General features: G+C 38.3%; 3 protein-coding genes across 7 annotated transcripts in view; 2 read left to right on the top strand and 1 right to left on the bottom strand.

Moving 5' to 3' along the window:
- The window catches only part of LOC119691933, a 70,566-nt gene that overhangs the window by 26,275 nt on the left and 31,100 nt on the right, over positions 1–13,191 (bottom strand). The gene's annotated exons all lie outside the window — the stretch shown is intronic.
- On the top strand, positions 5,560–7,282 carry Nf2 (neuropeptide F 2). 2 transcript variants are annotated; one of them, XM_048621640.1, is made up of 3 exons: positions 5,560–5,736; positions 6,731–6,916; positions 7,067–7,282. In XM_048621640.1, exons 1-2 carry the CDS (start codon positions 5,570–5,572, stop codon positions 6,852–6,854), a joined length of 291 nt encoding a protein of 96 aa, XP_048477597.1. In that variant the 5' UTR covers positions 5,560–5,569; the 3' UTR covers positions 6,855–6,916; positions 7,067–7,282. The 2 variants fall into 2 exon arrangements, 1 of the variants encoding a protein (XP_048477597.1); XR_007266345.1 differs by lacking the exons at positions 5,560–5,736; positions 7,067–7,282 and adding an exon at positions 5,854–5,927 and having other exon boundaries at positions 6,731–6,866.
- The window catches only part of LOC105389906 (beta-1,3-galactosyltransferase 5), a 41,634-nt gene continuing 37,800 nt past the window's right edge, over positions 9,358–13,191 (top strand). For all 4 annotated transcript variants that reach the window (XM_038113329.2, XM_038113323.2, XM_048633634.1 and 1 more), the window contains exon 1: positions 9,358–9,650. The gene's annotated coding sequence lies outside the window, so the exon portion shown is untranslated. The remainder of the gene's footprint in view (positions 9,651–13,191) is intronic.

Below are 13,191 nucleotides of genomic sequence, written 5' to 3'. Positions count from 1 at the left end.
TAGCACCTGTTGATGTGGCGATTACGTGAACAATGGAGGTACGGTCAGCAATCAACCGACGAGCTACTTACCATTGAACAATCACGCCAGGGAACGGAAAAAGAGAGCTGTTATAAGTTTGACTTCGGATCTTTCACATGTAAATGAATGAAAAAATCCAAAATTGAAATTCTAGTTTAGCTAATTAAAAAAAAAAAAAAAAAACACGCACTCACGCCTTGTACTAATGTACTCCCTTGCGGGGTAGGCAGAGGTGCATTGCTGCACCCACTTTTCGCCAGAGTGTTATGTTAGTCCCAATGTAATAGGGGGCGGGCCTATTGCCATTTTACGGGCACATCCAAGACCCGAGAACAAATATCTGTGTTTAAACAAATATCTGCCCCGGCCGGGAATCGAACCCGGGACCATCGGCTCAGTAGTCAGGTCACTAACCACTACGCCATTCGGTCGTCTCACTAACCACTACGCCATTCGGTCGTTTAGCTAATTAACTACGTTACTATTATGTATGTATAATATATTTTATATTTAAATGTTATTCATTGTTTTACCTAATAGCTCATTCACAACCCCGAGTTCTAAATACAAGCTCGAAGGAGTTAAAAGCGTAGGTATATTTTTTATCGGGTTTAATTCAGAAGGTAACTTTCTAAATTAGATACTTAGGGCCTGTTTCACAATGTCTAGATAATGGCTACATACCTGTAGGCTGAAAGAGATGCTGTCACTCTCTGTAATTATGATTTAGACAGTGATAGCATAGACAAAATTAATGGTGCAGAAGACAGCATGTATTTTTATCCCACAGGCAGCTATTATCCAGACATTGTGAAACAGGCCCTTTATCTACGTGCACCTACCTGCCTGAAACGGCTGAAACCTGTAGACAGACGGTAACTACGTCACAACCCCCACAATATGATTGTCACGTAAAGTTCTAGTTACGGTGTTGCCAAGCGTAAAAATAATATCCGACGTGGCTTGATTTAGCGTCTTTGAGTTGGCCACACCGCCGCCGCTGCCGCCGCGCCGGAGCTCACAATTTGAACCTATTTAAATTCCAAAATTGAGTCCTGAATACCAAATGTAAGAGTTTATTTATAAACAGCCTTTGCTTGCAGACTGCGTGTCGTTTGGAAATGGTTTCTGGGAATACGAGTACTTGGAAAAATCTGGTCTTCAGTACAGCTATTATAAGATTCGAAACCTTCGTTTACGTTGCGTATCATCAACTGTCACCGTCAAAATGTAAGGCAAATTTAGTTCCAAAAGTGACATTTGATTTTTCCATGTTAGGTGGAATTTCACTAAACGCTAAACGTATTTAGTAGCCTGTCATACATCTGTTAATTAGTACAAAATGTATTTAAAATTTGATTTAAATACTATTTTATATACGTTTAGCGTTTGGTAAAAGTGTCCCTTAGTGTAGTTTTGAAAATAGTATCGAATCCTGTGATCGCACCTCATGTACTAAAAGTACAGGATGCAAAATTTACTGAAACGCGATCTATTGAACAACAAAGAAACACGCCCTCGCCAATATACTTTATTCCAATCTCCCAAACTAACTGTAAAATTACTGTAAGGAATACACACACACACACTCACGCCTTGTACTAATGTACTCCCTTGCGGGGTAGGCAGAGGTGCATTGCTGCACCCACTTTTCGCCAGAGGGTTATGTTAGTCCCAATGTAATAGGGGGCGGGCCTATTGCCTTTTTACATTGTAAGGAATACAGATAGATAAATAGAATATTCTTTCTTTTTACACACACACGAACAAAACTTATATAAGTAAGTACCTACTTAATAATAATAATAATACTTTCTAAAACATCGGAAGATCTAGAAAATTAAAATAACCGCTAACCGCTAGAAAACACTTTTAAAAACGCACACAATTATACAATACAATACTCTTTATTTGCACCAAAATAGAACAGCATACAAAATAAAAACTTAAAAAGAAAAACAGTACAAAAAGGCAGCCTTATAGTTTATAGCAATCTCTACCAGACAACCATATTATACATTTCTTGCCTCACACCTGCCACAACGTAGTTTAGCTGAAGCTTCATGTGAAAAGTTCAGTTAAATTTACATACATAACAAAAACTCTTGCATAGAATTACCATCCGCGATTTAAATGAGAAAAGGCTGTCTTTATAATTATGTATACATGTTTGCAACGTATAAATACACAAAAACCATTGTATGACACGGGGCTCTAAGACTAGATGACTAATTGTACAAGTATTGCCATAATCTCCACGCCTGGCAGGCGATTTGCAGATACTTATTTATTTCACCTTGTACCTCTATATCTATACTATTCTACTTTATCTGTAGATAATGGTGTGAATGTATACCTATATTTTTTTTGTCAACAAAGTTATATCACATACAGTTGTACCAAATAAATTATATAAAAAAGTACCTATAGTTTTACGCTATAAATCTAACTTTAATCATAGAGCGTAGAGTGAGACTCACTATAATAACATAAGATGTTATTTAAAATAACGCACAAGAAAGTTATTATTCTGAGTCTAAAGTAGTTTAAATAAATGATCTACTCATGAATGCGAAAGGAGGAGTATGTTATGAACATGCGGGTTTATTAATGGATATTCATGCCTTGGTGCATTTTCTTCAGGAATTACATGACATAAAGAGAAGAGGTACAGGCTAGTCTTAGATTAACAATATACGAACAAGATTGTTGCTTAAAACTGCCCGCATTTTTTTTACTAACAAATCATTTTAAGATCAATCTAATGACACCATTGCGCATTGTACTTATGAATACGGTCACAAATATTCAAACCGAAGTATATTGTAGAGACGTTTTTTTGCATTTTCACTCCACCTTGGTCGTATATCTAAGAGTTCTATAATCTAAGACGGTTTTTTGTTAATGATTTTCAAATAACCCTTCCCCACCAATCGGCTTCAAATACCATCCTACTATTTTTGAAAAATCTTGAACATCAGCTGTCTACGTCTACTAGGTATACCTACTTACATCGACAGTACCTTGGTACAATTTAACGACGTGCTTAGTTTAATTAAAGATTAGTGAACATGGTAATCACAAATTCGTTCAGGGTCATTAAAGGTATTTAATTGAGGCATCAGATTTAAAGGGTGCGTTTTTATTTATTTACTAGCTGTTGCCCGCGAGCTCCACTCGACGCTCCGCCTTCAAAGGTTTTCTCGTGGGGATTCCGGAATAGGAATATCTAGTATGTTAAGTGCCTATTTCTCCATAGTCGGTTAGAGCATAATCAGGTATTAGTGGTTGACTTTTGACACATCTGTCAAGAATTTTATATGGAGATGACGTATAATTGATAAACCATCCCTGGTCGGTTAGGTAACCGACTATGGAGAAATTGGCACTAAACCTATACCAAATTTCATCAAAATTTCTCCAGCCGTTTCCCGTCAGAGAGTAACCAACACGAGAACCAACAGTAATAGGAAAGACACAGATAGCTTTTACGAAATGTGTCATGGTTTAGAAAATCCGTTTCTTACCGGGTGCCTATATAGTAGTGCCTACGTCATACAAAGAATGATCCCTGCAGTTTCAGGAGGATACGTTCAATTGTTTCAACCATAGACTTAATTGGGTCGATTACACCTAACGAGTACAGTGGTGAGACAGTATCCTCGGCCGATCCTCGACCAATGAACGGCTAGCAAGTGACCGAGTGCGCGGCGAGGACACTGACTCGCCACTGTACTCGTTAGTTGTAATCGAACTATACGTTGATTCTCAATCAGTCATTCAGACCTAAGGATTTTATAAATGTAGATGATGATACTGTAAACATGAAGGGCCTTACCACAAAAACTTAGACAGTATTTAACAGATGTTTAGCGCTGTCAGACGCTTAAAAATCTGTCAAATTTCGTTTTAAACTCTTGTTCTCTTAGTACAGGAAGCTTTTACCGCGAATTCCCTTCGTCTGAAACGTGTTATACAATCCGCTCTGAAACTTCGTTCGTCGGAAGCTAGACATAAGGGTTACTCTATACTGATGAAAACGAGCGAACGAGAGCTGTCGTAGTGCAGTCGGCACGTTACAACGCCATAGAGGCGTCTACCCCAACGGTTATCGGTTCTTCGGCAGATATGACCAGCCCACTGCCACTTCAGCTTGCATATTTTGACAGCTATGTCTGTAACCAAACGCAGCGTGAGACGCCCTCCTGGCCGCTGGACTGACGACCTTAGGCGGGTGGCGGGTAGTGGTTGGATGAGGAAGGCCGAGGACCGAGTGTTGTGGCGCTCCTTGGGAGAGGCATATGTCCAGCAGTGGATGATTATTGGCTGATGATGATGATAGAGGCGTGGCTACCGCAGCAGCGCTCCGAAACTTAGTTTTTCGTCTTATAGAGTGACCCCCTCAGTTATCTAGATGTTTTATAGGTTACGCACAAGTATCTAAACTCTCCGATACTGCTAAACCCTGGCTAAACCACTCTTTAACCAGCTCAAGTGTACCGCAACGGCGGATGAATTAAAAACTGATTCATAGGATTATACTTAATCTAGCGACTTGATAAGCTATGTAATTGTGGCGATAATGTGTAAAATAGATCTAAAATGTGAGTGGCAATGGATTTCTAGTACACAATAGTACACTCACGGGCAAAGAAAAAGTTTCACTCACAAAATTTCGTCACCAAAAGACCCCAATTTTTTCAAAGATTTAACTTAATATTATAACAAAATATTATTGTTTTTAGTTGATAATATCCTGATGTCCTGTTAAATGCACTTTAATGTAGCAGAAGGCGTTATTAAGCTAGCCTTTTCCGTTTAGGAGTAATTTGGTGCTTTCCTCAGTGGAACCTTTTCATTGCCCGTGAGTGTAGATAGATAGACGCCCGGCGGGGTGGTTACTACAGTTTGTGACGTTGATATCTGACTCCCCTGATTTAGGTACAGTAAGGGGCAGGTAAACCTGACCCCCCTCAGAAGCATTGTAAGTATGAGACCGGGGTCAGGTTTCTTTGCACCTGACCGTACGTACACTCACAAGCAATGAGAAGGACATAAAATGCGGATTTCATACCGTGTTTTTCCATTTAAGTAGGTGTAATTTGGTGCTATTGCCACTGGAACTTTATCATTACTTGCCAGTGTATTTGAATAATATAATTTTCCATGTTTGTAGAGATGAGACGAGTTCTCGAGTGGAGACCACGAACAGGCAAACGCAGCGTGGGACGCCCTCCTGCCCGCTGGACTGACGACCTTAGGCGGGTGGCGGGTAGTGGTTGGATGAGGAAGGCCGAGGACCGAGTGTTGTGGCGCTCCTTGGGAGAGGCCTATGTCCAGCAGTGGATGATTATTGGCTGATGATGATGTAGAGATGAGATGCATGAGTTGTGGACTCAAATTACGACGGATTACTTCGAACTTCGACAAGTCATTATTTCGTCAAGAGACACACCTTTAAATTACCACCACCTCGACAGACAATAGTTGGACAGCACACATCTTCAAATTCCCTCTTCATAACCAACCCCTTTCCATTCCAGCAACAATGAGGCTAACCGCCACAGCCCTGGTGATCCTCTCCACCATCCTGCTCATCCGAGCCCAAGCCCTGGGCCCGCGACTGCGGCGCCCCGAGCGTCTTCACAACGCTGAACAACTGAGCAACTATCTGAAGGAACTGCAGGAGTATTATTCGGTGCACGGCCGCGGCAGGTGCGTTTATGCTTTTAACACCATCTATTGGTGAGTATCGGTACTTCTTGGCTGATAGTTGGTATCTTGCTGGTCCGCATGGAGGCGCTGGCTCCGCGGCTACGGCGCCCCGAGCATCTCCACAACGCTGAACAAGTGAGCAACTATCTGAAGGAATTGCAGGAGTATTACTCCGTGCATGGACGTGGCAGGTGGGTTTATGCTTTTAACGCCATCTGTTGGTGAGTATCGGTACTTCTTGGCTTGATAGTGACTTGCTGGTGCGTAGGCGGGACACAACGCCGAGCAACTGTCCAATGTCCAACTATCTGAAGGAACTGCAGGAGTATTATTCCGTGCATGGACGTGGCAGGTTGGCACATCGATGTAGGAGTTGCGCTTTTAACGCCATATCTTGTGAGTGTCGGTATATCTTGGCTAATAGTTGGTGCGCTGGCCTCGCGGCGTATTGAGCATTTAACGCCATCTGTTCGTGATCATTCGTACTTTGTGTCTGTCTTCTGGTAGGTCGCGACAGGTGAGTGGACCTAAAAAAGTGTGCAGGTAGCGGGTCCCAAACTAGGGACTCAAGGGGAGGATCCTCCAACCAAGACGGGTGGTGCGGCAGCTTTCTGCTAGTGAGGAATACGAATACGTTATACGAATAAAGCCAATACTTATTGTTGAATGTTGGTATTTTCTAAAAGCACCACTTTACTTTGTCATCAGCCTCACAAATAAATCATGAAGCCATTACCGGCCACCTGTCTGGTAGTCGGTCGATCTGCTGCTACTTATATGTAATCTGCGGATGCTCTCTCCCCATTGCACAAAGCTAACCACGGCTTCAGTTCCTCGTTTGTCGATTCAAAGAATGACCCTTCTGCACCGTGACGCCATCTAAACATTTGCTACGTCCCCATGTCATGATCAAGTAGAGTCACAACAAAGACACATGGTTTAGTTACTCTACTCCCCGCTAGATGGCGTTAATACATGCTTTCATATTTTTCAGATATGGCAAGCGACAAATGCACATAGCAGACGCATCAGTAATCTTCCGGGAGGTGCCGCTAAACGAACACAATCTAAATGAAGATCCACTGTGGAAGAATTTAGCCAACACCTTAAATAATTAAATGAAACCATTTAGTATGACAAAATATCCTGAAAGAAATAACTAAACAATTGAAATGCAAATTACCCCCCTTATTCATAGAGAAGTTACAAAACGTTTTAACTAATAAACTGTTTTGTCCCTCTCCGACAAAGAACAATTTGTTCTTTGACAGAGAGGGACAAAACAGTTTATTAGTTAAAAAGTATTGTAACTTTTCTATGAATAAGGGGGTAAAAGTCCAAAAAAACAGATAGTTACACCTTTCTTGGTTAGTAATATATACATGTTTCTAGTCATATATTATTGATTCCACATAAATAGAATTATTCAAAATAAATTACCTTTCTGTTTGTCTGGGTCGCACAGGGATCTTTGATAGCTGAAACTTGTCTAGTCAATTTGCTATGCCATAATCATAATAGAAAGCAGTGGGTGTCGCAAAATGTTGTAGCTACATTTCAATACATTGAATTAGTCATAATTTAAGTATCACTAACGATGCATAGATAAATGTTATTATTATTATTACCACTATATTGTATACTAAAATAAACAGTTACAAAAAAGCTAGCGTTATGGGGACTTTTGGGTCGGGCGCGTCCTGGGGTGGTTTATTTAGCTAAGTAAGTTGTGTTTTGTTTGTTTGTTTGTTTTATTTTATTTTTTTTTGTATTTTATTTTTGACGAAGCTAGGGTGGATTTTATGTTTAACGTTTGATATTTTGTATTTTATTTAATAAATGATTTAATAGTTACAAAAAATGGACTTAAAAGTTATGTATACAAAGGCGGGCTTATTGCCAAGAAGCAATTTCTTCCAACCAACCTTTGTTTGGTGGAAAACTAAAGTTTTTAAACTTCTTTAATACAATAAAAAAATCTGTAGGTACTTAAGTTAATTTAAACACAAAACAATGTGGTAACCTAAACTAAAACATACCTATCTAAGATAAAAAAACAAAAAAATGAGCAAACAGTCTAAATAAGCAGCATTATTTTAAAAGAATTCAGAATAGATTATTATTATCTATTTCTGTTTTGGATTTACATACTTAACATTCTTTAAAAAAAACCTATACCTATAGGAATTCATTACCTTCACGTTTTGCGACACCCTGTATGTCCCTAAATATAATCTTTGGCTGGGAAAAAGTTTATATTTAGGTTATTAATTTTAATGTAAACCTTATGGTAAGAATTCTAGTCAGTTAAGTATATATTTATGAGCATACGCGAGTAAGTCAACATGTTATTATAGGCATTAAGATTGTAATTAAAACAAAATGCAGAATGTTTCAATAGAATAAGTTGTTTTATTTATTACTAGCTGTTCCTACGAGCTTCGCTTCGCCCTAAAAATGTTTTCCCGTGGGAATTTCGGGATAAAAAGTAGCCTACTTATGTTCTTTCTCAGGGTAGCTAGACCATATGTATACCAAATTTCATTTAAATTCGTTCAGTAGTTTTGGCGTGAAAGAGTAACAAACAGACAGACAGACAGACACAGTTACTTTCACATTTATAATATTTTAGTTAGGATTAGGATTAAACATTGATAAATTTATATCACTACGGAAAAGTTGGTCATTACAGTAGAGTATATTTTTATTTTTTCATGACACTAAAGGCCTGTTTCACAATGTCTGGATGGGTACGGTGGGTACCTTTGGCATAAAAGACATGCTGCCACTACTGTCTAAAATATATCACACACAGCATGTCTTTTAGTATAATTAAGTATAAGCTGTCATTGTCAAATAAAGTTTTATCTATCTATCTTTTATTCCACAGGTAGCCATTATACATACATTGTGAAAAAGGGCAAGTATAGTGAATGCGATGCGTCTGTTGCGTACGACAGGTGGACGCTTACTTTCAATCAATTGATAGTGATGACTTTTTCAATCGAGGTTTATCAATGCTCGTTCTACAATATGTAGCATATACAGTTTATGCAGTAACCATCCTTGTTACCTGTTACCTACTAACCTATAAATATGGAGCGTAGATTGACCTAATAACTATTAAATTGCCTTACGACACATAAACATAATCAGCAGTAACATTCAAACTCGACCTTAAACTTTAGATATTATCGTCGAATTCCCTATAACCGATTTCCTTCCTAGAATTAATGGTAAAAGTTTGTTAGGCAAAATAGATACTTATGTCTTATAAATAAGGTGTAAAGTAGATTGTGTAAGAGAAGCTTCGCAATCGAAACTAGATGGATTAAAAACAAGATGCGCGCGCAACTACGACTAGAGAAATCTAAAGGTTTTTCAAGCTTCCTATTTCGTCCACGGAATATTTCCCATTAAGAGACATACCAAGTTACTAAAATAAAGTAAAGAAATCTATTTATACGTTAATATATTTCTTTATTATTTATACAGTTTCTATAACTAATCAACCGTTTTAGGTTTTCTACGGTTTTTCTTTCAAGAGTGTAACATTCATGAAAGCTTCTTTAAACATGGAAATCCACAAGGTTGAAAAACCTATTTTCCTACAGAATCTCCGTGTTTTCGTAGCAGTCGGGCCGGGCGATAGGAACCCGTTTTATACGCAATAAATCATTTTCTACCAAAGAGTTTTCGATAATATCCTGTATTTTGTAATAGTTTTCCTGATAACCTTTTTAGCCAGTAGTTTTGTGGCATATTTTAAGAATAATTGTAGGATTTATTGAATAGTGATTTCAGTGTTAGATGTGATTTTACGATTGTGAGTGGCTCTTGATATCGAATCGATCAAATCAAGTACACTACATAGCGTTGCGAATTTTTGATTGAGATTTCTTAACTTTTTTGAGGTAAGTGGGACTTTTGATAAAATAATAGCTTCATTTCAAATTAGTTATTGAGTATTGAGTAAGCATGTGTAATTTATGATTTAGTAAATTTAAACTATAAAATGTAGAATACATAACCATTTGTTGAAATTTTAATATATTAAAAAGAATAGATAAACATGTAAATATTACCAACACAAATTATAATTTCCATAATTTAGTAATTTGCTGTCAGAACGTTATTTTATGGAGTAGTGAAATAATTACTTAGTACTTGCAAATATCAACCTGTAGATTATAAACCCAAGGTTGATCTTAATAAAACCTAGGTATAATTGAAATTGCTGCTTAGTTGGCTAGATTGTGTTAGAAAGATTAAGTAATTTAAAGATCTTACGATTATTATTTTTCTTATTATATTACCTAAGTAACAAAACTTTTATTATAGACGATTTGACATAAATATGCATAGTTACATTAATTACTCATCATTAAATTAATCAATAAAACTTCAACAAATATTTTATTGCTACGAAATTAGTTAATAGATTTAATTTTCCATCTTCTCTTTCGCCCAGTCGTAGGTTGGCTGGAAGAAATTGCTTTTTGGCAATAAGTCCGCCTTTGTATACGTCCTAACTGTTCTTTATATTGTTTTGCTTTTATGTGTACAATAAAGTGTAAAATTAAAAAAATTAATTGTGCTACGCGTGCTACGACCCTTTGCTACGCAGCTGCTACGCCGCGACGTAGCCGGGCCTACTACGAAGTTGCTACGAATGTCGTAGTACATTATTTTACACTAGCTGTTCCCGCGAGCTTCGCCCTAAAAAGTTTTCCCGTTGGAATTCCGCGATAAAAAGTAGCTTTTGTTATTTCTCAGGGTCTAGACCATCTGTATACAAAATTTCATTCAAATCCGATTAGTAGTTTTGGCGGGAAAGAGTAACAGACAGACACAGTTACTTTCGCATTTATAATATTAGTTAGGATTAGGATTTGAAACTTAACTTTGCTTTGGTTTAAAGAATTTCCCGTTTAAATAATAATATGCTTATGCAAATATCTGCCCCGGCCGGGAACCGAACCCGGGATCTTCGGCATAACAGTGAGGGTCACTAACCACCGAACTATTCGGGCATCGTAAGCAAAAGTTTCCACTGAGAAAATCACCAAATTACTCCGAAACGGAAAAGGCTAGCTTAATGACGCCTTCTGCAACATTGAAGTACATTTAATTTAACAGAGCATCAGGATATTACCGACTAAAAACAGAAATGATTTGTTCAAATTTTGAATTCAATGTTTGAAAAAATTTGGGTCCTTTGTTGATGTCGGCATTGAGCCCGTTTCCCCAGACAACAAAATGTGCCATACATTTTCTTTGTTAAATGAATACAAACAAATTTACCTTTCGCTTTTATAAAATTATTATAGTGTACATAGTATAAGTTCAAGGACGTGACTAAAAGCGTATTGTTTTCTCAGCAACAAGATATATTGTTTACCGACGACACGACAAGGTCACTCTGACGGAAAAGGTCGCGAGTCGTGAGCGTTATTAAAAAAAAAAAACACGCACTCACGCCTTGTACTAATGTACTCCCTTGCGGGGTAGGCAGAGGTGCATTGCTGCACCCACTTTTCGCCAGAGTGTTATGTTAGTCCTAATGTAATAGGGGGCGCGCCTATTGCCATTTTACGGGCACATCCAAGACCCGAGAACAAATATCTGTGTTTAAACAACTATCTGCCCCAGCCGGGAATCGAACCCGGGACCATCGGCTCAGTAGTCAGGGTCACTAACCACTACGCCATTCGGTCGTCAATCAAAGGTAAACGTCCACTTATCGGTATCGGAGTGGACGCACAAGCTTGTGTGAATTTCTATACAAAGATTCTATACATATGTTAATGCATGGTTGTGATGAGTAGTTAGCTCTGCTCATATTATACACATTATAACTAATTATAATTATTAAACTATTAAGCTTATAAGTATACCAACTAGTTTTAAGTCTTTTTTTAAAAGATGGCTCAGGAGTTTCTTGTCTCCGTTCTTCTCCTAAGACAGAAAGAGCCCCTTATCCTAACGGAGAGTAGTTTGTAAATATGTATTGACATTCATCAGAAAATTTTATATTTATACGACGAATAAAAACATTTGACTTTAACTTTGACTGTGAATACTGAATATACTAGATAACTACAATCGTTCGGTATAGTCACTGCCTGCGGCCACTACACGGGTTCGTTATCGACGTCGATAAGCTCGTTTAACACAGCGTCGTATTTATGGCGAATCGTCATACACGTTTATCTACGTCGACAATGATCCTGTGAAGCGGCATCTGATTGCATGACAGCTTTTATTCGCAACGGAAAGTTCACTAATTAAATTCCATGCATGCTACACTGTTATTAGTAATCTTACGGAATTCTGACAGTTATCAATTTTAGACAAATCAGAGATCACAAACCTTTTTGGGCTGGGCACTTTTTCAATACGAGTCTGGACATCTGAGACTATAATATATTTTTTTTAGTCCCTGTATCCATTTTATTAAGTGCGGCGCTCCAAATTAAAAGGGGATTTACCTACGGTGAGAAATAATTACCGTACCTACCTAAATATATTACAAACAGTGAAAAATACAATTAAAGATAATCTCAATTATCTTATATAATTATCGCTGTCGTAGAAAATATATCTAAAAACAACTAGTACCTAATTATTTTTGAAACGGTAGCCGCGCCGATGTCAGGGCGATGTTGCGTTCGTATTTGAATAGAGGTAAAAAAAAGAGATGTCGCTCTATAAAATTGTATTGTGTGCACTGACTGGCTTGCGTGACGTCACAGCAAACTGTGAGTCTAAAATGTGCGGTGGAGGTACCAAATTAGCGATACAGGTGAAATTGTGTCAGCGACTCATCGCTGGGAGTAAGACAGCAGAACACGTTTACCCCATCGGTCATCGGTTCTTCGACAGATGTGACCAGCCCATTGCCACTTAAGCTTACTAACTCGGTGAGCTATGTCGGTGACTTTAGTTCTCTGTCAGATTACTTCGTTCCGGATGCGATCTTTCAAGCATAGCTCCAAGCATAGCTCTTTCCATAGCTCGCTGAGTGTACTTCAGTTTGTGAACCAGTCCCACAGTAAATGTCCACGTTTTAGCCCCATAGGTCATAACCGGTAGGACACACTGATCAAAGACTTTCGTCTTGAGACTTTGTGGTATGGGCGACGAGAAGACTTGACGAAGTTTGCCAAATGCTGCCCAGCCCAATTGTATTCTTCTATTGACCTCTGATTGGAAGTTGTTTCTACCCAGCTGCAGAGTCTGTCCAATCCAGTGGCGTGCTTTGGGAGGGAATACGTCCAGCAGTGAACTGCTATAGGTATGACGATGGATGGATGATGATGGATTTGTTTATTAAAATCTCTACCTAATCATCACTATTATCATCATCATCATCAGTATCTTCATCATCAGCATCGCTGACTTTAATTATTAGAGATTCTGTAACTCTGTCGATAAAATCGTCGAGAGTGCACA

This window comes from Plutella xylostella, chromosome 2 (assembly GCF_932276165.1).
Source record: "Plutella xylostella chromosome 2, ilPluXylo3.1, whole genome shotgun sequence".
Classification (NCBI taxonomy): domain Eukaryota; kingdom Metazoa; phylum Arthropoda; class Insecta; order Lepidoptera; family Plutellidae; genus Plutella; species Plutella xylostella.
The sequence above is the reverse complement of the archived record's forward strand: the minus strand, read 5'-3'. Positions and strand labels throughout refer to the sequence as shown.